Genomic DNA, 23,400 nt, shown 5'->3' on the forward strand with positions numbered 1-23,400 from the left:
CCTACCACTTCAGTATGCATACACCTGCCTCTGCCTCACTCTCTCAGTGGCCTTCACTCAGACAACAGGTCTAGCCCTCTCTCCCTTCCAGGCCATGGGCACTTACCACACTGCCTGTGTACCCCACAACATTGCAAATAAAGTACAGAAGCCTCTGAAGCCTTATTATTACTCTCTGCTACCAAGAATCACCAATGAACCCATATTACGGTAGTAGTGGTTGTGATGGTGGTAGAGGGTGCCTTCTTCAGTGATTCTACTAACTCCTCCAATGTTGTTGGAGTTATATAGGGCTACAAAAAACACCGGTGCCTCAGCTGCTGCTTCACCACCACTATCGACGGCTTATGCTCTCGGTGGCCCTTATACACCCAACAACACCAACAGAAAACCACTCATGACATTTTTTTTTCCTCAACAAACTGGCCGTATCCCACCAAGGCAGGGTGGCCCAAAAAGAAAAAAATAAAGTTTCTCTTTTTAAATTTAGTAATTTATACAGGAGAAGGGGTTACTAGGCCCTTGGTCCCAACACTGTAGTCGCCTCTTACAACATGCATGGCTTACAGAGGAAAAATTGTGTTCCACTTCCCCATGGAGATAAGAGGAAATAAACAAGAACAAGAACTAGAAAGAAAACAGAAGAAAATCCAGAGGGGTGTGTATATACATATGCTTGTACATGTATGTGTAGTGTGACCTAAGCGTAAGTAGAAGTAGCAAGACATACCTGAAAACTTGCACGTTTATGAGACAGAAAAAAGACACCAGCAATCCTACCATCATGTAAAACAATTACAGGTTTCCATTTTACACTCGCCTGGCAGGACGGTAGTACCTCCCTGGGCGGTTTTGACACATTCATAATGACTTATTTTATTCATTCTAGAGTATATTCCATGTTTCTATGTTATTGATATTGTTTATTATGTCATATTAGTTGAATTGTGATAGATAAATAAGCCGCAGCAGAGTTAATATTAGTGTCATATTCTCCAACAATAAAATCGCCTCCCCTCCCTCTGCCCCGTATGCCATACACCAACGTAAGTCTTCAATAAAGTTAAGTGTGATGCTAGATGTTCATTTATACATTTTATTAGTGCTTTACATTTATTTGGCATTCTTTTCTGCATGTAAATCTATATTTAACCCTTTGACTGTCGCGGCCGTATATATACGTCTTACGAGGTACCGTGTTTGACGTATATATACTCATAAATTCTAGCGGCTTCAAATCAAGCAGGAGAAAGCTGGTAGGCCCACATGTGAGAGAATGGGTCTGTGTGGTCAGTGTGCACCATATAAAAAAAAATCCTGGAGCAATCAGTGCATAATGGGGAAAAAAAAACTCTGACCGTTTTTTTGAATTAAAATGCCGACTTTGTGGTCTATTTTCGTATAGTATTTATGGTTGTATTCTCATTTTCTTGGTCTCATTTGATAGAATGGAAAACATATTATAGAAAAAAAGGTGATTTTGATTGATTTTGCTATAAAAAGAACCTAGAAATGAAGCTCAAAGTAGGGGAAATGTTTGATTTTTGCCAATGTTCAAAAGTAAACAAATGATGCCATTGTCCAATAAATGTCCAACTAGCCATTCTAGTATGCAGTCATGAATGGGTTGATGTTATTTATACAATTATTACAGTATTGCAGTAGTCTGCATAATAGTAAATCTTCTATTTTTTGTTTGAATAAAAATTCAAAATAGAAAGCAAGAGTAATATCAGAGGGGCCTGGAGACATGACTGATGAACAAAAAAAATGTTATTTTAGAATCAGGAATGTCTGCATTGTTCATTCTGGACCTTATTTTGAAATTGTCATATTTTTTAGTTTTAGTGAAATTGGCCAAATTGCAAATTTCTGACCACATTATTAGGTAGTTGAAATCGGTAAATGGGCAGTTTCTTGTACTCAATCGATAGAAAAAACGGATTTCTAAAAAATAGCTATGAGTTTGGGCGACTGGAACAATGGAATTAGCTGAAAATAGGGCTCAAAGTGGGCGAAATCGCTGATTTGTAAACAGCGCTGAGGTCGCTAACTTCGCAAGAGCGTAATTCCGTCAGTTTTCCATCAAATTTCGTTTTTTTGGTGTCATTACAATCGGGAAAAGATTCTCTATCATTTCATAAGAAAATTTTTTTTTTTTTTTTTTTTAAATTCTGCGACACCAGGAGACACCTCAGGATTGGGGGTTGTGACAGTCAAAGGGTTAAGCTAAGGAAGCGGCTAGGTAAGTGACCCATGAAGTGACCTAGAGTCCTTATGGAGGGGGATTCCCCTTCCCAACAATAACCTCTCTTCCATTCATCAACAACAGCCTTCAGTAAAGGTAACGGTCATGTTGCATGTTCATTCTTTTGTGCATGTAAATCTATCTTTAAGGTAAAAAAAAAATTTTTTTTGTTGATACTTCTGGGTGTCTGGAACGAATTAATTGGATTTACATTATTTCTTATAGGGAAAATGGATTTGCAAATCAGTCAATTTCGATAATAGTCACAATCTCTGGAATGGATTATGAAAAACGAGGGTCCACCACATTAATATGCGTAAATTCTAGCGGCTTCAAATCAAGTGGGAGAAAGCTGGTAGGCCCATTTGAGAGAATGGGTCTCCATGGTCAGTGTGCTCACTATAAAAAAAATAGGGGAGCCAGTGGTGCATTATGGAAATGCCATTTCAGTAGTCCTTGTTCAGCATGCCTAGCAGTAAGAAATATCTGACTCCCTGGCAAATCTGGGACTCTTCTCTTCCCAAGTGATAGATCTAACACAGATGGAAGTGTCAGTGAAAATGAATTTCATGGTTTTGAGGAGTTTGTGACCGAAATCAATGCCCAGGATACCAGAAGAATGAAAGAGAAAGAAAGAAAAAAGATAGTTATGTAGGAAGGATAGTGGGGAAACTAACATTGCACCCCATTGTGTTGACAGGTGGTAGGGGGAGTGAGTAATGATATGTCATTTTGACAGCTGCCAGACCCTGACTCAGCACATTTAGAAGTTCCCCCCCCCTCCCTACACACACACACAAACTTCTTGAAGATAATAGCAGTTCTATGAAAGTGTCCAGAAGGAAGGAAGGAAAGAATGAAGAAAGAAGGAATGAAGAAAAAGAAAGGTAGGTAGGTAGGTAGGAAGGAATGATGATAAGATCATTTACCTAGGAGAACTAACTAACACAACTGTCTGCTACTAATTTGAAGAAAACTGCTCAAAAGAGGTGTTCTGTCTCTGCACATACAAAAAAAAGCCTACAAAAATGCAGACACTCGTTTTATGTGTGAGGAGTGTAAAACATCATTGTGTATGAAACCATGTTTCAAAGAGTTCCACAAGCTGCAGAACTTCTAGGAACATGTCCAGTGACTGTACATTTGTATATATATTATAGAACAATAGTAATAAACAATTTTTTGCACTGTTTGTATAAACAAGTTTTGCAAAGAACATATTGATAATGTTCGTGCGTTTATTGTGTTGTATACAACGAGTGCACATATATACATTACACCTTACTTTGGTCTCACAGGCCACATAGGTTACCTGAAAAAATATAATAGTAGAAAAAGCAAGAAACCTTTGAATGGGAGTAAAAAAAGTTTACCAGGTGAGCGGCATTCGCCGCTGTTGCCATACACGGCTCATTTTCTGCCAACTTTATGCCTCTATATCTCAGTAAGTAAGGATCACAAAAAAAAAATTTACGCCTAAACCCCTCAGCAAAATAATCCTAACATTTGGTAAGAAAAAATAATTTTTTTATTTTTCAAATATTTTTCGAGATAGAATGACAGTTTCAGAAATGGGCTTGCAACAGTCAAAGGGTTAACCCAACTGTCACTATAGCAATACCCATCATAGGCAAACATGATTATCAACATACTTCTTGCATTACACAGAAAAATACAGTATAGGTTGCCCATCATTAATCCAGCATCAATGGGACCTGTAGGGTGCCAGACCTGGCACAATTATCACAGGAAACTGTGTCATGCCTCTGAAAGCCCTGGGATGTAAGCTTTTACCAATGACATTAGCCGAAAGTAGTGCCAGATTAGTGATGGAACCTGGATTAGTAATTGCTGGATCAATGATAGCCAACCTGTACAAAGTAATATCCTATAACATGATTACAGCACTGACCTGCGACCTCTCATAGCCCATTTCCATTATATTTTCTACCATGCGGTTAAATTCTTCACCCATTACCAACAAGGACTCTGCACTGCCAACGGACCTAAAAAAATATTTTGTAATGAGTAATACAAATGGCTTACACAAAAAGCACTCAGAGAAACCATAGGTTAAAAGAACACACTAACTCAGCCTGGTTTACAACCCATTAACTAAATAAAAAAAGTTGAAAAAATTATCAAAGCACACCCAAATGCAAAATCTATTGGCACTGGTGATACATATAAGTTTATCATGAAGTATTACTGGTTACTGAAACAGTTACCTTTCAGAAAGTGCTGCAAAAATGTCAATTACAATCTGCATTCAGAGAGCAAAATCACCAAGTTAATAAATCAATAAAAAAAATTTTTAGTATCACTGAAAGTGCATTATATATGTAGGAAAATATAAAAATGTAGAAAGCCTGAAGCACAAACTATCAATACACACTAATTATACAAGTATACTCCTTGGAATTATGCAAATTCACTGTTCTAAGGCACAGTTTATTTGCACTGTTTAACTTTTTGTTGGATATGAACTGTTAGCAGATGGGTCTATGAAAGATGAGGTGAATCATAGAACTGACGGAGGGAAAAAGATGAGTGGTGCACTGAGGAGTCTGTGGAAACAAAGAACTTTATCTATGGAAGCAAAGAGGGGTATGTATGAAAGTATAGTTATAACAATGCGATTTTATGGGTGTGAAGCATGGGTGGTGAATGTTGCAACAAGGAGAAGGCTGGAGGCAGTGGAAATGTCATGTCTGAGGGCAATGTGTGGTATGAATATAATGCAGAGAATCCGTTGTTTGGAGAATAGGAGGAGGTGCAGAATTACCAAACTATTATCCAGAGGGCTGAGGACGGGTTACTGAGGTGATTTGGACATGTAGCAAGGATGGAACGAAATAGGATAACTTCGAGTGTATCTGTAGTGGAGGGGAGGCAGGGCAGGGGTCAGCCTAGGTAAGGTTGAAGGGAGGGGGTAAAGGAGGTTTAGTGTGAAAGGGGCGTAGACTTCCAGCAAGTATGCATAAGCACGTTAGACACAAGTGAATGGAGACAAATGGTTTTTAGGACTTGACGTGCTGTTGGAATGTGAGCAAGGTAACATTTATGAAGGGATTCAGGGAAACCGGCAGGCCGTACTCGAGTCCTGGTGATGGGAAGTAGTGCCTGCACCCTGAAGGAGGAGTGTTAATGTTGCAATTTTATCAATGTAGTTTAAGCACACCTCTGGCAAGACAGTGATGGAGTGAATGATGAAAGTTTTTCTTTCTCGGGCCACCCTGCCTCGGTAGGAATGGGTGTGTGTTAATAAATAAAAAATAAACTTTCTTGGACTCAATAGATTATTTTTTTATTTTCTTGACTATTTTTATTAAGACTATCCTAACAAAATTTGTCAAACGTTACTAGCACTATGCTCTGATACATTTCCCTTTTTGCCTCCATGGACAACAGTCTTTGTCTCCACTAAGTTAGGTTAAGTAAGATTCGCCATGAAACAGGAAGCGTTTCCTGACGTGAATCTGAATCGCATGATAACCCGCCAATGGAGCTTTAGGTCATTTGACCAAGGCCTTGCAGGCTTACCAGTCCTTCCCTTTAAAAATTAAGTGTTCCCACTGATGCCTCAATGCACCACCCACCTTATCAATTATATTTTACACCTCATCTTTCATAGAACTGTCAGCTGACAAATCCACTCCTAAGTATCCAATCATACTGACTTCTTCCATATTCCCTCTTTCCAATCTGATAAGACAATTTTTCATTACCTGAATTTTTTGTTACCTTCATCACCTTGATCTTCCCTATACAGTGGACCCCCGCCTTACGATATTAATCCGTTCCTGAGAGCTCACCGTAAGCCGAAATTATCGTTAGCCAAATTAATTTTCCCCATAAGAAATAATGGAAATCAAATTAATCCATTCCAGACACCCCAAGGTAAGAAAAAAAAAATTTTTTACCACGTGGAATATTAATTTTAATACACAAACTGAAGAAGACATGCACAATTACTACTCTACTACAAATAGAATACATGGCACTTACCTTTATTGAAGATCTGGTGATGATTGACGGGATGGGAGAAGGGGAGTGTGTGGAAGTTATTGTTTAGAAGGGGAATCCCCTTCCATTAGGACTTGAGGTAGCAAGTCCTTTTCCAGGGTTGCTTCCCTTCTTCTTTTAATGCCACTAGAACCAGCTTGAGTGTCACTGGACCTCTGTCGCACAACAAATCTGTCCATAGAGCTCTGTACCTCCCATTCCTTTAAGACTTTCCTAAAATGGGCAATAACATTGTCATTGTACAGGTTGCCAACATGGCTTGCAGTAGCCGTGTCAGGGTGATTTTCATCCGTAAAGGTTTGCAGTTCAACCCACTCTGCACAAACATTTCCTTAATCTCTTTTTTCAAATCCATACTAATTCTCGCCCTTTTTACCACAGGGATGGCACTAGCTTTCTTGGGGTCCGTGGTGACTTATTTTGCAGTTACAAGCACTAAAAACACTGGGATAATGTGAAGTGTACCGAATGTATGCGTAGATGCGACCACACTGGCTGGCTTGTGAACACTGGCACTGAGGCCACACGTGGGACACGTCCCGGACGAATCACGTAAGGTGAGTTTTTTATCGTGAGGCGAGGCAAAATTTTTGCGTTCAAATGCTTCGTACGGCGGATTTAATGTAACACAATGCGTTCGTAAGGTGAGGGTCCACTGTATTCACCTTTAATTCGATTCCTTTACATACCCTCCCAAATTTGTCCATCAACCTTTGTAACTTCTCATCAGTATCTCCCAAAAGCACAGTGACATTGGCAAAAGGCTACCATAATAACTCCCACTTTGTATTAAATTCTATAACTTTTAATCCCACACCTCTCCTGCAAGGTAATCAGTCCATCAGTGATGGACTGATTACATCGTCTTCACATCTCTATTGCTTCTGCTCCTTTGTATGTATTCTACTGAAGAAGCCCTCTGCATGGGCAAAACATTTTGGAATAAAGATACCCAACTGTTGCATGTGTCTTGTTTATCAGTCTAGGCTAAGCATAACTGAAGCATTGACTATTTCACTAGTATGCATTCTCTTGTCGACCGAGCACAAGAAACTACACATTTAACTATTACAACTATCCTGTGAAGTGCACAGAAGTCAGTAATTTGACTAATTTTACACAAAATTAAAAAAAAATTCAATTTAAAAAAGCCAAGTCCAAAAACACTGGAGACATTCCAGGCACTAAAACAACATGTCCTCTCTTCATTAATCACATTCTCAGGCTTCTCCTATATTACAATTTCCTTACATTTTGAATTCATCCCAAAATTCAAAGATTTATTCTAGGATAATATAACCGAGAATGATTGGTGTTTACAGCATCCCAGTAACTGAATTAGACCACCGAGTGTATGGGGGCCTTATCCATCCTCAAGAAAATTGACAAAAATCTAACATTTCTGCTACTGTGAGCTCAATTTCAAGCTACTTCTGGTCTAGAAACCATCTCTATTTCAGTAGTATATCTTCCATTCTATCTAATGTTGCCAATAAAAAAAAAACTCAAATTCACTAAACAAAACACAAAGTCAGAGTTGTGTATTTCCCATCAAGCACCATGTGAGGCTTTTTTTCTTTACTGGACACACTCGCCACACAAACCCAGTCTCATTTCTAGGCCAAAATTACACTCTCAGCTTATCTGAGGGAGCCAAGCTCAAAACGTAGATAAGTGACCCTGGCATAAATGACATACCTACATGAGACAGTGAAAAGGTTAATGACCCAGTATCTGTACCAGCTGAAGAAGCCATGTGATATAACAAAATGATACTGAGCCTTTTGTCTTTGATAAACAGAGCTTTTCCATCATAAGCAATATTACAAAATATAGAAAACAAGAAAACTTACCCCCCTGAAGTTGTCTGTGTGGCTGGTGCTGACTCTGTAGTGGATGTTTCAGTAGGCTGGGAAGTGGTTGTGGTAGTGGTTGTAGTTGTGGTTGTAGTGGAAGTAGATGCTGCCCCAGATGATGCATCTGTGGTAGGCGTGCTTGTACCCTAAAGAAATATTTGCACTAGAACAACCAGGCAGTTGATGGCACAAGGCAACATGTAGCAATTCAAAGGCACTTTAAGCAGAAAAACTTACTTAATATTTCACTCACGGTGGGGAAGAATAACGGTTTTTCCCTGCATAAAGCATCTTTAAATTAGAGAAATACATTTTTTGCCCTAACTTCCTCAACTCCACCTAAGGAAAATCATTCATATTAATGTGTGCCATGCTTTGTAACAAGTGACTGGTTCCCAGCTTATTAGCCAAATAAATGTTTGAAAAAGGCATTTCCTATCAAACAACTGCTTCATGGACCAGTAAATATAAGACAATGTCTTTGTATTCATCTTATTAGATTAACTAAAACCCAAGGTGCACTCACATTTCATGAGAAGTGTAATCATTTAAAAATAAAAACTATACGATGGGCAATAGTGTAAAGGATCTGCAAAAGTGACATTTAAAAAGGAAACGTTTTGCCACAAGTCTTCTTTGGTCTTCATTAGAACTAAAGAAGCAACACCTGGCAAAATGGTAGATAAGACACAGACTTTGGAACAGAACTTCTCCAGGCTGAGGGACTGACAACCTCAAATCTACGACTTCAAGGATGATGAACTGATTACATCGTCTTCACATCTCTACTGCTCCTGCCTACTTTCTGTACTCGACTGAAGAAGCCTCCTGTGTAGGCGAAACGTTTCGTAATAAAGTTGCCTAAATGTTGCCAATGTGTCTTATCTACCAACCTGTCGGTATTGTATACCATTTGATAATCACCTGGCAAAATGTTTCCTTATTAGATGTCTTAATCTGCAAGAGTGTCTGCTTCAATGTTTGCATTTACAAGAAATTAACTGGTGCCCAGATCACACACAAAACATATTTGACTTTTTTACACTTTCTTTAAGGAAGGTTCATCAATCTTTAAATCCTTCACATGTAATTCTCCACTGATGTTCTCTCTGCCAAACTAGGTAAAGAAAAAGTAAACTACACAGTATATCACATGAAACAAAAGGAAACAAAAGAGTACAGTGTTACTTATACATCATTATTACATTGTTGTACTTCATGCAAGTCCTTAACTCTTTCAGGGTCAGATCCCCGGATCTGAGAATTGCTCTCAGGATCGAAGAATTATATAAAAAAAAAATGAAATGACAGAATCTTTTTCCAAAGGTAATTAAACCAAAAGTGGAATTGGATGGAAAACTTATGGAATTATGCTCCCACAAAGTTAGTGGTCTCAGCGATATTTACGTATTGGTAATTTCGCCCACCGAGTCCTATTTTAGGCCAATTCCATTGTTCCAGTTAACCAAACTCATACGTATTTTGCAAGTATTCTTTCCATTCTATCAATTGAGTACAAAATAGAATACCCATTTACCTATTTCAATCACCCAATAAAGTGATCAGAATCAATAATTTGGCCAATTTCCAGAGTAGACAGTCATAGCACTAAAAAAAAAAATTTCCTCTTCATTAGTTACAGCCCCAGGCCTCTCCGATATTATGCTTGCTTTCAATTCTGAATTTTTTTTTTTTATTAACACAATGGCCGATTCCCACCAAAACAAGGTGGCCCGAGAAAGAAAAACTTTCACCATCATTCACTCCATCACTGTCTTGCCAGAAGGGTGCTTTACACTACAGTTTTTAAACTGCAACATTAACACCCCTCCTTCAGAGTGCAGACACTGTACTTCCCACCTGCAGGACTCAAGTCCGGCCTGCTGGTTTCCCTGAATCCCTTCATAAATGTTTCTTTGCTCACACTCCAACAGCACGTCAAGTATTAAAAACCATTTGTCTCCATTCACTCCTATCAAACATGCTCACGCATGCCTGCTGGAAGTCCAAGCCCCTGGCACACAAAACCTCCTTCACCCCCTCCCTCCAGCCTTTCCTAGGCCGACCCCTACCCCGCCTTCCTTCCACTACAGACTGATACACTCTTGAAGTCATTCTGTTTCGCTCCATTCTCTCTACATGTCCGAACCACCTCAACAACCCTTCCTCAGCCCTCTGGACAACAGTTTTGGTAATCCCGCACCTCCTCCTAACTTCCAAACTACGAATTCTCTGCATTATATTCACACCACACATTGCCCTCAGACATGACATCTCCACTGCCTCCAGCCTTCTCCTCACTGCAACATTCATCACCCATGCTTCACACCCATATAAGAGCATTGGTAAAACTATACTCTCATACATTCCCCTCTTTGCCTCCAAGGACAAAGTTCTTTGTCTCCACAGACTCCTAAGTGAACCGCTCACCCTTTTCCCCTCATCAATTCTATGATTCGCCTCATCTTTCATAGACCCATCCGCTGACACGTCCACTCCCAAATATCTGAATACATTCACCTCCTCCATAGTCTCTCCCTCCAATCTGATATCTAATCTTTCATCACCTAATCTTTGTTATCCTCATAACCTTACTCTTTCCTGTATTCACTTTTAATTTTCTTCTTTTGCATACCCTACCAAATTCATCCACCAACCTCTGCAACTTCTCTTCAGAATCTCCCAAGAGCACAGTGTCATCAGCAAAGAGCAACTGTGACAACTCCCACTTTATGTGTGGTTCTTTATCTTTTAACTCCACGCCTCTTGCCAAGACCCTCGCATTTACTTCTCTTACAACCCCATCTATAAATATATTAAACAACCACGGTGACATCACACATCCTTGTCTAAGGCCTACTTTTACTGGGAAATAATCTCCCTCTTTCCTACATACTCTAACTTGAGCCTCACTATCCTCGTAAAAACTCTTCACTGCTTTTAGTAACCTACCTCCTATACCATACACCTGCAACATCTGCCACATTGCCCCCTATCCACCCTGTCATACGCCTTTTCCAAATCCATAAATGCCACAAAAACCTTTTTAGCCTTATCTAAATACTGTTCACTTATATGTTTCACTGTAAACACCTGGTCCACACACCCCCTACCTTTCCTAAAGCCTCCTTGCTCATCTGCTATCCTATTCTCAGTCTTACTCTTAATTCTTTCAATAATAACTCTACTATACACTTTACCAGGTATACACAACAGACTTATCCCCCTATAATTTTTGCACTCTCTTTTGTCCCCTTTGCCTTTATACAAAGGAACTATGCATGCTCTCTGCCAATCCCTAGGTACCTTACCCTCTTCCATACATTTATTAAATAATTTATTCACATTTATTCACAAAAAAAAAAATTACAGTTATGCAGACAAACCATACCACGGGCGGGATTTGAACCCACCGTCAGATAGTCTCAAAACTCCAGACCGTCGCGTTAGCCACTGGACCAGCTAGCCACAATTGTAGCTAGCTGGTCCAGTGGCTAACGTGACGGTCTGGAGTTTTGAGACCCTCTGACCGCGGGTTCAAATCCCACCCGTGGTATGGTTTGTTTGCAATCATGTCATTACGATTTCGTGAGTCAGTTATGCAGACTATTGAATTATTGTAATAATTTTATAAATAATTTCCGCGCATTCCTAAACAAGTATTAGATCAACCAAATGGTCGAGTATTGGACAAGTGATAATTTTTATACTCTGGAATGTTGGCAGAAATTTAACATTTCTACTACTTTGAGCTCAATTTCAAGCTACTCTCAGTCCTGAAACCAATACAAATCATCTTTATTTCAGTAATATAGCATTTATTCTATGAAACGAGACCAAGAAACTAATTTTTTTTTTTTTTATTATCACACCGGCCGATTCCCACCAAGGCAGGGTGGCCCGAAAAAGAAAAACTTTCACCATCATTCACTCCATCACTGTCTTGCCAGAAGGGTGCTTTACACTACAGTTTTTAAACTACAACATTAACACCCCTCCTTCAGAGTGCAGGCACTGTACTTCCCATCTCCAGGACTCAAGTCCGGCCTGCCGGTTTCCCTGAACCCCTTCATAAATGTTACTTTGCTCACACTCCAACAGCACGTCAAGTATTAAAAACCATTTGTCTCCATTCACTCCTATCAAACACGCTCATGCATACCTGCTGGAAGTCCAAGCCCCTCGCACACAAAACCTCCTTTACCCCCTCTCTCCAACCTTTCCTAGGCCGACCCCTACCCCGCCTTCCTTCCACTACAGACTGATACACTCTTGAAGTCATTCTGTTTCGCTCCATTCTCTCTACATGTCCAAACCACCTCAACAACCCTTCCTCAGCCCTCTGGACAACAGTTTTGGTAATCCCGCACCTCCTCCTAACTTCCAAACTACGAATTCTCTGCATTATATTCACACCACACATTGCCCTCAGACATGACATCTCCACTGCCTCCAGCCTTCTCCTCGCTGCAACATTCATCACCCATGCTTCACACCCATATAAGAGCGTTGGTAAAACTATACTCTCATACATTCCCCTCTTTGCCTCCAAGGACAAAGTTCTTTGTCTCCACAGACTCCTAAGTGCACCACTCACTCTTTTTCCCTCATCAATTCTATGATTCACCTCATCTTTCATAGACCCATCCGCTGACACGTCCACGCCCAAATATCTGAATCCATACACCTCCTAATATAAGCATAAAAACCATGAAAAATACACTGCAAAAATCACTATTTTAAACCAAAAATACGGCTAGTTTTTCCCCATTATGCACTGTGTGAAGCAGGATTTTCTTATGGTACAGTAGACAGTCATTTAACACGGTAGTTACGTTCCTGAAAACTACATTTTTAGTTAAAATTGTGTTAGACAAACTGAAAAACTTGTGGGAAAAAATAGGGTTACGTTCCTTGGAGCCCCAAAAAAGCCAAACAACTTTTGTTTAGACCTCCAGATCTTACAAAAATAAAATATGTAATTGTAGTTCACTGTCTTGATGTATTATGTTGTTTTTACTGCTTAAGATTACAAAAGCAACAGAAATAATAGTATTTCTTACTTTAAATTGTGGGTGCTGGTGTTTGTGGATGATTGTGGAGAGTGGAGAGTTATGCTGTGGCCCTACTGGGCTGAGGTGGATGGTAGAGGTTCTGGTACTGAAGTCGATGGTTGTACTGGAGTGTGCATAAATTCTGTAATGGATTTCTGTTCTATTTTACCCTGCAGTACATTATACAACTGACGGTAAGGCATCAGCTGCTCTAGACACTGCTTTTTTTTTTTTTTACACACAGGGTTTGACAAGGTTAAGGATCCCTAGCTTTATTGACAAGCTATTTACAGGTTAAGGATTCCTAACTTTATTGGCAAGCTAAGAGCTGTTACCTACATCAGCTCATTTGAAAGCATTTTTATTGTTATGAGACATACAAGTAGGGAACAGGATGAAGTTGGAGCCATCTGTGGGCCAGCATTTTCATTTGATCAACTGACTTTATCTCGTTGACATCATTATGCTGTACGAATGTGTTCCATACTCAAGTCATCCTGGGTATGTATGATCTCAGATGGAGTGATGTTCTGGAGAAGGGTACAGCCAGAGTGAAGTTGCTGCTTTCTGCCCGTCTTGTGGCATAAAAGCTTGTTTCACGCTGTCCTCGAAGTGGATCCAAGGCTCTGCTGAAATGACAGATCTATCCAGGATGGGTCCAGGCGAGAGATGAGACGTCTTGCTCTGTTCTCTACTCTGTCAAGCAGTCGCAGATGAGAGGGGGGCAGGCAAACCAAGAAAGTGGAGCATACTCAAGGTGTGAGCGTACTTGTGCCTCGTACAGGATCTTGCAACCCCTACTGTCAAGCAGATGCTTCAGGGTCTTCTTCAGTGAAAAAGTCTAAGTCAGTCAGTAAATCAGTCAAGTCAGGAAGTCAGTCAGTCAAGTCAATAAATCAGTCAATTCAATAAATCAGTCAAGTCAGTAAGTCAGTCAGTAATACAGTGAGTTAGTAATATAGTCAGTCAGCAAGTCAGTCAATTAGCCAAGTCAGTAAATCAGTAAGCCAGTTAGTAAATCAGTCAAGTCAGTAAATCAGTCAGTCATCACACAAACTCATATTTACCTCATTCTTTTTATGTGCACAAAGTGACACTTCATTACAGCCACTGGCTATCTCTTGTCTAATATCTCTATTTTCTTCATTAATTCTAAGATTTAAATGCTTAAACCTTTTCTTACCACTTTCAGAAACATTTGTATGCCTACTGGGTGCCATGACTGCTTGGCAGATTTAAGATATGGCAAGAAAAAGATATATGGTATGTATCCCATGGGTGACGCACAAAATTTTTTCCTCTTCCACGAATTGTGTTGTTAATTTTACGAAGTATTATACAAAAATATGCCGCAATTCTTCAATCGTGCTATAATCAAAGTGTGTCAAACAAAACCGTGATAAACGATGGTCTACCGTACACATTTACCTCAGAAACCCATTCTCTCATATCCAAGCAAAAAATTTACCGCTCACAGCTCGTCTGAGTGAGATGAGCCCATCATGTAGTTCTACTGTACTGACCCAGTGTTCAAAGCAGCAGTACCACAGCACTGACCTCAAACTGGTTAATGATCTATGTATTTTTAAAGACATTATCCACTAAAAGATAATGACCCAAAGGAGGAAAACAAAATACTATCACTTATTTCCTACTTGTTTTCTAAAAGTTTCTTAATATGAAAAAACAGCCAGGAAATGAGAGACAGGTAATATGATTTCTACCTTTGGGGTGACCCTGTCTTGGTGAGAAATGGCCGGTGCTAAAAATATCCAGAAAAATGAGATGTCAGAAATGTTATGGGGTTATCTAAGTAAAGCTCCCAGCTAATCCAGAAACCACAAAACCACCATATACCCTTATAATTTTTTTAAATTTAAATTTGCCTTTTTAAAGATTTCCTTAACCTTGCTATTGAATTTTTTTAAAAAGAGAATGACCATAAAGATATTTAGGCATGGGGTATTCGAGTAAGCAAGTTTCAACTAAATGCCATAGCTTGTTTTCAATTTAGGGGTTGTTCACAATGACAAAAAAAATTAACATTCTAAAAATCCATTTTTTGTTTGAAAACAGTCGAAATAAGCAAATTAAAAGATTTGTACAAATCTGAAGGGCTGAAGGTATACATTTTTTAGAATGATATTCATCTGGAATGTGTTGAATGTGCGATTCCATTTGCAGTGTTCCCACCGGAAACTTTAACACTGTAATAATGTTGTTTATTTTCTCTTACCTCCATGGGGACGTGGAACAGAATTCTTACTCCGTAAGTCATGCGTGTTGTAGGAGGCAACTAAAATGCCGGGAGCAAGGGGCTAGTAACCTCTTCTCCTGTATATATTACTAAATGTAAAAGGAGAAACTTTCGTTTTTCCTTTTGGGCCACCCCGCCTCGGTGGGATACGGCCGGTGTGTTGAAAGAAAGATGTAAAGTAAAAGGACACAGGTGCAACTAATGTGACATTTTATTGTGGCAACGTTTCGCTCTCCAGGAGCAGCCTGACGAAGCTCCTGGAGAGCGAAAAGTTGCCACTATAAAATGTCACGTTAGTTGCACTTGTTTCCTTTTACCAAACTTTAACATTCAAGACACTTAAAGGAACTGCTAAAACATTTGCCAAAGAAGGATTATATAGCAGCTGTTGCCCACTGCACTGGAGGGATCTCAGCGGGGAGCAAAAAGTGAATAAGAAAAAAAAGGCAAACATGAATAGATAAAAAAAATAATAGGGGGAAATAGGCAAAGGAATGAAGAATTTGAAGTGTCATTATTTTTGATGTACCTCTGATGAGTTTCAAGAATCTCTTTACTCTAAGAGCCTGGCCATGGGCCAGGCTCATCTGGTGCTTGCCTGGTTAACCAGGCTGTTGCTGCTGGAGACCCACTGCCCCACATATCCATCACAGCCTGGCTTATCTGGCACCTGGTGAAGATACTTGTCCAATCTCCTCTTGAAGGCTTCTATATTTGTACCGGCCATGTTTCTGATATCTTCTGGTAAGATGTTGAAAAGTCTGGGGCCATAACTGTTGACAGTGTTCCCTTACTGTGCCCACTGCACCCCTGCTCCTCACTGGGTTTCTTTTGCACTTTTTCCCACATCTCTCACTCCAGCAATATGTTATGGCAGTTTGCAGATTTGGGACTAGGCCCTCCAGTACCTTCAAGGTGTATATTATCATGTATCTCTCCTCCACTGGCATTATTTCCCTTGTTTTTAAGGTTCTCAATACCTATCCTGTCATCCTCCCAAGTGTCATGATCCTTGTCTTATGTTCTTTGAAAGAGAGGTCAGCTGGCATAATTATTCCCAAATCTTTTACGTGTGCCTTTCGTTCTATTTGGTGATCCTCTTCAGTTTTGTATACAGTGATATCCACACACTTCTAGCAAGACAGCTGTTAACCCTTTAAGGGTCGGCAGGCCCTCTCCTAAACTCGTTCTCAGGGTCGAAAATTTTTCGGAAAAAATAATTATTTTTTCTTGTGAAATAATAGAGGATCTTTTCCCGATCAAAATGACACCAAAAGTAAGAAATCTGATGGAAAACTTACAGAATTATGCTCTCGCAAAGTTAGCGGTCTCAGCGATGTTTACACATCAGCGATTTTTGCCTACTTTGAGCCCTATTTTCGGGCAATTCCAATGTACCTGTCGACAAAAATCATAGCTATTTCGCTAGAGCTCCATTTTTTCTATCGAATGAGTACAAGAAACCACCCATTTACTGATTTCAACTATCCAATAAAGAGGTCAGAAAGTGGCAATTTTGCCAATTTCACACAAATTTCAAAAGATGCCAATTTCCAAATAGGGTCCAGAATAAATAAGAAAGACATTCCTGGCACTAAAATAACATTTCTTCTGTTCATTTGTCACATCCCCAGGCCTCTGTTACATTTTTTTTGCTTTCCACTTTGAATTTTTATTCTCACAAAAAATAGAAGATTTACTCTTATGCAGTCTAAAGCATTAGTGTAGAAATTGTGTAGAAATGGTATAAATAATATCAGCGCACTTGTGAAAGAATATCAGAGTCACCAGTTGATGTGTATTGGACGCATGGATGATTTGTTTACTTTTGAACTTTGGCAAAAATCGAACATTTCTGCTACTTTGAGCTCAATTTCAAGGACCTTTTCTTTGTGAAACCAATCAAAATCATCTCAATTTCTGTAATATGTCTTCCATTCTATAAAATGAGACCAGGAAAACTAGAATACAACCATAAATAGCATATGAAAATACACTGCAAATTCGCTGTTCTAAACCAAAAATTCGATCAGATTTTTTTTCTAATTATGCACTATGTGCTGCAGGATTTTTTTTATACTGCACACACTAACCACATAGACCTATTCTTTCATATGTAGGCCTACCAGCTTTCTCTCACTAGATTTGAAGGCGCTAGAATTTATGCATACTAGTACGGCACCAACCCTGGCGTGCAAGCCGTACTTGTACGGAACCAACCCTGAAAGGGTTAAGTAAGTAATTGTGAACCTTTCCTTCTTTAACTCACCCTACCTTAACAAAAAAACAGCTGTGATAAAAAACCAACCAGTACTCTGTAGAGCATAGCAGGTACTGCTCTACCCTCTCACCATTATCACTCTTCATCTGATTAATACACTTGACCCTAATCCTTATGTCAATACTGTATACATGTATTACGCAAACCTAAATTCGATTAATATTTAATATATCTAGCCTGTCCTGTTCTTTTTTTTAATATAATGTATACTGCAATGTGCATAAAAAAAATACTAAAATATGCTTTTAGACAGGAGCAGTTCCAACACTAAAATAAATCAAAGCAAATAAGAAATAATGCAAAACAATAATACTCCAAGACATTATACAAGGCAGTTAATTTTTATTATAAATTAGTACAGTGTTGATTACAAACACCACAATCATTTGAATCGAGTAGAATTCACTACCAGTTAAAAATTATCCTATGAGAACTCAATCACCCTGCCTAGCCTTCATAATGCTCAAAATAAAAGTTTACCGGTGATGAAGTTTCTGTAGGCTCCTCTGCAGAAGCGGCCTCTGGTTCATCTATAATTGTAGGGTCAGCAGGACCTGGTGGTGGTAATGGCGCCTTGGGTTTTGTCACCATTATCACTAGAAATTTCTTATCATCAATGTTATATGAATCGAGTGTCGTATCATCTTGGAGGATTTTACCTACAAAGATACAAATTACTAAATTTAGTAATTACAGTAATGTGAACCCTGTACAAAATAACAAAATACTTAAGGTATAGATAAAATAAAGATTTCAACAGTTTTATAAGTAAATCCTTGACCTAACAGACCTTGATATAATATACTTTTAAAATTACAAACTCCATTAGGTAAACTATACTTTAGGTTCCTTTACTTTCAGTGCTTGTTGCAAGGTAACTGTAAACTGCATGCATAGTACTATATTAGGTAGAGTGCTTTAGTTTTTTTTTTTTTTCCTATTTTTGGAACACTGTTCCAATCAATTTGAGGTTTACTGTAATAAGTTGTCTCAATGGAAATGTATTAAAAACAGTTTTCTAAACTCGTTAGCAGAAGCATACCATGAAAAGAAAAATTCTTGTGTGGGGCAAGATTTTGAGGGAAAAAAAAATGATACAGGGTGTCAAAGTCTCCAAACACAGCTATTTTTTTTTTTCATATACCCTTTAAGAATGCCTTTGTCAAAAGAAGAATGTACAGAAATCATTCTCATGGCTGGATCAGGAAGCTGCTGCCAGGTTGCAATGAACTTTAACAGGGAACATGCCAAGCACATCACACATGACACTGTTGCCTAACTTATTAAAAGTGTTGCAGATCAAATGTGCTAACACAAGTTCACTGAGTGGGAGAGGTGCATCTGCATTTGTTTACAAAGAAAAGGAAATCATGTAGAAAATATTCTGTAAATAAAGTTACTTTTGCTAAAATTGATAAATTTCCTTATGTATGGCAATTTTTAGGACACCCTGTAGAAAGTGTATTTTAATGAACTGAATAAGGCTGAAATGAGTGGAATTTCATAAAAACTTATGATTTTATGATGTGCTGAAGTTAGCAAAAATATGAGTAATGACACGATTGCAAATAAACCATACCCCCGGCCGGGATTGAACCCGCGGTCATAGAGTCTCAAAACTCCAGCCCGTCGCGTTAGCCACTAGACCAGCTAGCCACAATAAGATTCATCCAACTAGGTATATTTCTACACCATAGGAAAGTTAGCACAGGCACCTCTGTGACCACAAATGCAAGTTTTTACAGACGAATCTCCAGCTAGCGTGGCCGTGACGAACTCTAGCTCAAGTCCCTTCACTGCCGTCAACATGACTCAAGAAATCGTGTCATTACGATTTCTTGAGTCATGTTGACGGCAGTGAAGGGACTTGAGCTAGAGTTCGTCACGGCCACGCTAGCTGGAGATTCGTCTGTAAAAACTTGCATTTGTGGTCACAGAGGTGCCTGTGCTAACTTTCCTATGGTGTAGAAATATACCTAGTTGGATGAATCTTATTGTGGCTAGCTGGTCTAGTGGCTAACGCGACGGGCTGGAGTTTTGAGACTCTATGACCGCGGGTTCAATCCCGGCCGGGGGTATGGTTATATATCGCGAACCACTTTATTACCAGCTAGATAAAGCAGGTTCGACTATATATTATTATCGGGTACAGTATGAATCATCAAAAGTACTCTCACTGTATTATATTGTATTATATTATATTATTATTAAGTTATATATTACGAATGTGTAACCATTACTGTAGTGACCAATTGGTGGTTCTAGAATTGACGCCACGCGTCGCCTTCTGGCCGAGCTGAAGTCATACTATGGAGTAGTTGAGCGAGTCAGTCAGCTCCTAGCTCTGACTCGGTACGGGTCTTCAACCTAAAGCTCCTAGCTTAAACTAAAACTTTAAACCAAGTCTATTGTCTTGCCTTTGCCATTAGTTTCCTGAAGTCTGGTAATTCATGTCACTTATGAAAGATAACTATTTCGTTACCCCAGACCTTTCAAAAAGAGTTAAATGGTGAGAATAGTAGATTATTAATTGAAATTATTGTATCATACTCTGTTAATGAGAATTTGAACGTAAGATTGGGTTTCTTGCTGTATAGTATTTCATTTGTAATTGCTTGTGGTTATTTTAATTCACTAACCAAATACCAAAGAAGCTAAAACATCGCTCATCAAAACTTGTGATTGCCTAAGTGAAAGTTCAACTACATGAACCCACGTAGACCACAAAATGACCCAAGAATACTAAGAATGTAACCCAAATCTTGACAAAAATAGAAGATCTAAGGAAGACAGCCCTGCTAACCCAAACACTGCCTCCGCTGCCAGACAACCACTTAACCCAAGCTCCGAGAAAACAAGCCTTCTCCATTGCTACACAGTATCTACTTCAGTGATACTATGAAAGGATATCGCAGAAGAAACAACATCAGTAATAAAAGAATAACAGCAAGGACCCTAGAACTCAACTTGTCTACCCAGCAGGACGCCGGTGTATCATCAACCCCCCTCACCGCCGCCACCCAGGGAACAACAACAACAACAAACATGGCTGACTCCCCCTCCAACTCCACTCCCTTCAAAGGATTCACCCATGATTACTCAGGTATGATTATTCCTGACAATATCAAGGACTACATCATTGCTCTAGAAAACGAAATCAAAGATATCAAAGCAACACTCGAGCGACGAGAATCCAAGATAACCAACCTCGAGAACAAGATCCAAAACCTTGAAGAGAAGATTACATCGGGAAGTGTTGACACAAAAAATACTCTGAAAGCAGCTATAGCCAGTCACACCGAACAAATAACTACAATAAATATGAAGGTTGAAGAAGCAATCAAGGACTGGAATCAGAACATAACCACTCGACTAAATGAATACCTTGATTTCCAAGATGACAAAACTGAACAAGATAAGTTGTCTGATGCAGTTATAATAAACAGTCCACACATTCCAAGTGACATAACACAAGCACAGTGCAAAGAAACTGCTGTCAGGATAGTACAGGACCACGTACAAGTCATCATGCAAAACAATGAAATCAAAGAAACACGTTTGTTAGGAAAACCAGGAAGTAAACACAGTATAATGATCAGACTTCATTCATACGATAAAAGAAAGGACCTAATTAAATCAGCAATTACAATGAAAAATGGAGTGTACATAAATGAGTGTCTAACAAGAAAACGTCAAAACCTTCTGTTCAGGCTGAGAAAACTTAAACAGGAAAACAAAATACATCAGTGTTTCACGCGAGATGGGAAAATACTAGCAAGGAAAACATCAACAGGACAACAATATACCATCTCAAACGAACACGATTTCTCTACCTTCCTTAGAAAAGCTGTCATTTCTGTAACAGATTAGATAAGTGCCCTTAATACATATATACGTGTGGTGCATATAGTGTACCTTACTATTTATTATATTGTGCATTATTATTTTTATTATTTTTTTCATCACTAGCTAATGCTAACTACCTCCAATACTTTTTTACTTCTTTCTTACTGCTATTAATTGCTCATAATTTTATGTTACAAGTCAAATCTTACTCCAAATTAATATTATTCATTGTTCTTACCTGTCCATTTAATTTTGTTTACCACTACTTGTTTTTTTAGTCACTTTTTATTGTGTGTGCAATTAGTGTATATTCCAATTACTTTTTTGCAAGTACCAAAACTATCTTTTGCTAGCTAGTACCAACTACCTCATTTTTTTTTTTACTTTTTATTGTGCAATAAACTGCTCAACTTATTTAATATTACAAATCAGATCTTACTCCTAAACCAATATTATTTCATAGTGACTATCTGTCCATTTAACTTGTTTACCATTACTTAATTGTAGTCCCTTATATATTTTTTTTCCTTTATTTTAGCTTTATATAACTACCTTAGCTCATATATTCACAATTGTTAAAATAATCAAGGTGCTATTCTCAGGTGCTAAAGTTAATGATGGCCTTATATACAAACTCATTGACCTACCAGACCATAACTGGACTTTTCTCAGAGTAATTTATAATTTCTTAACTCAAAGAAAAATCATTCCCACCTTTCATGGCAAGTCGACAGAACCTTTTATACCGACGGCTGGTGTCCCACAAGGTTCTTGTCTCAGTCCACTTCTGTTTAACATTTATGTGAATGACCTTCCTCAACCAGAGTTTAATGACACAATTGTGACACAGTTTGCAGATGATGTTATTCATGTCGTCTCATCAACTCCAGTAACAGGAAAATACAAGTATGAGAGAGTCACAGAAAAAATGAATATTGAACTTCGTCGAACATCTAATTGGGAGAAGAAATGGAGAATTATGACTAATCCTGACAAGGTCCTTGTTAGCACGATAGGATGTTTTGCATCAACCATCGAAGATAAAGGGGGTATCTCCATCAGAGGTACACCTGTAGCCATTAGAAACCCTAACAAGATCTTGGGATATGAAATAGACAGGCTGCTCCACTCAACATCTCATGTAACTAAAAAGATCAACACAGCCAAAGTCGGTCTTAGCAGACTCTTTCGATTCAATCAAGCCCCTCAACATGTCAAAAAACATCTGTATAAAATGATAATAAGACCTTTACTCGAATACCCTTGTGTCCCAATGTCATTAACAACAAAGACCAACATGCTACGGTTACAAAGGGTCCAGAATAGTGCTCTTCGCTTTATTACCGATACCAGGAGGAGAGACAGAGTTAAAATGGCAGATTTACACACACAACAAGATATTACTGCCATAAATGTACGCCTTGACACCCTAAAAAAGAAACAACTTTATACAATGCAAGAACTATACATGCCAGATAGAGAACATCCTATACAAGCGATAAATACCACCGATTACATCATCAATACTCCGCCTCACAGGACTCAAAGAATGACTCTCCCACAGAGGGTTTGTCGTTTTATTCATAAAGATGATTACCCTCGACCCATGATTTTGAGCAACTTACCTGATGAAGAAGATTGGATACCACCAGAACCCTTCTATGTATACTGAGAAAATCATCGCCCCCAATTAGGGAGACATCTTAAATAACTTTCTAACGTAAAATTATGCTATTGATTCACAATTTTGCCATTATATTCCAAAGCTCATTTATTTGATTACCACTTTATTGTTCACCACAACTTATATTAGTCCCTTTTATATTATAATT

General features: G+C 38.7%; 1 protein-coding gene across 1 annotated transcript in view; it reads right to left on the bottom strand.

Moving 5' to 3' along the window:
• Positions 1-4,096: 4,096 nt before the first annotated feature.
• LOC138851677 (UV excision repair protein RAD23 homolog B-like) overlaps positions 4,097-23,400 on the bottom strand; it is a 48,338-nt gene continuing 29,034 nt past the window's right edge. The window contains exons 2-4 of the mRNA XM_070081040.1: positions 18,203-18,381; positions 8,128-8,276; positions 4,097-4,254 (exon numbers count right to left, since the gene is read on the bottom strand). Of these exons, the coding sequence (XP_069937141.1) occupies positions 4,137-4,254; positions 8,128-8,276; positions 18,203-18,313 (378 nt within the window). The 5' untranslated portion in view covers positions 18,314-18,381 and the 3' untranslated portion in view covers positions 4,097-4,136. The remainder of the gene's footprint in view (positions 4,255-8,127; positions 8,277-18,202; positions 18,382-23,400) is intronic.

The sequence above is a fragment of the Cherax quadricarinatus genome, unplaced genomic scaffold, assembly GCF_038502225.1.
Source record: "Cherax quadricarinatus isolate ZL_2023a unplaced genomic scaffold, ASM3850222v1 Contig1550, whole genome shotgun sequence".
NCBI classification, from domain to species: Eukaryota; Metazoa; Arthropoda; class Malacostraca; order Decapoda; family Parastacidae; genus Cherax; species Cherax quadricarinatus.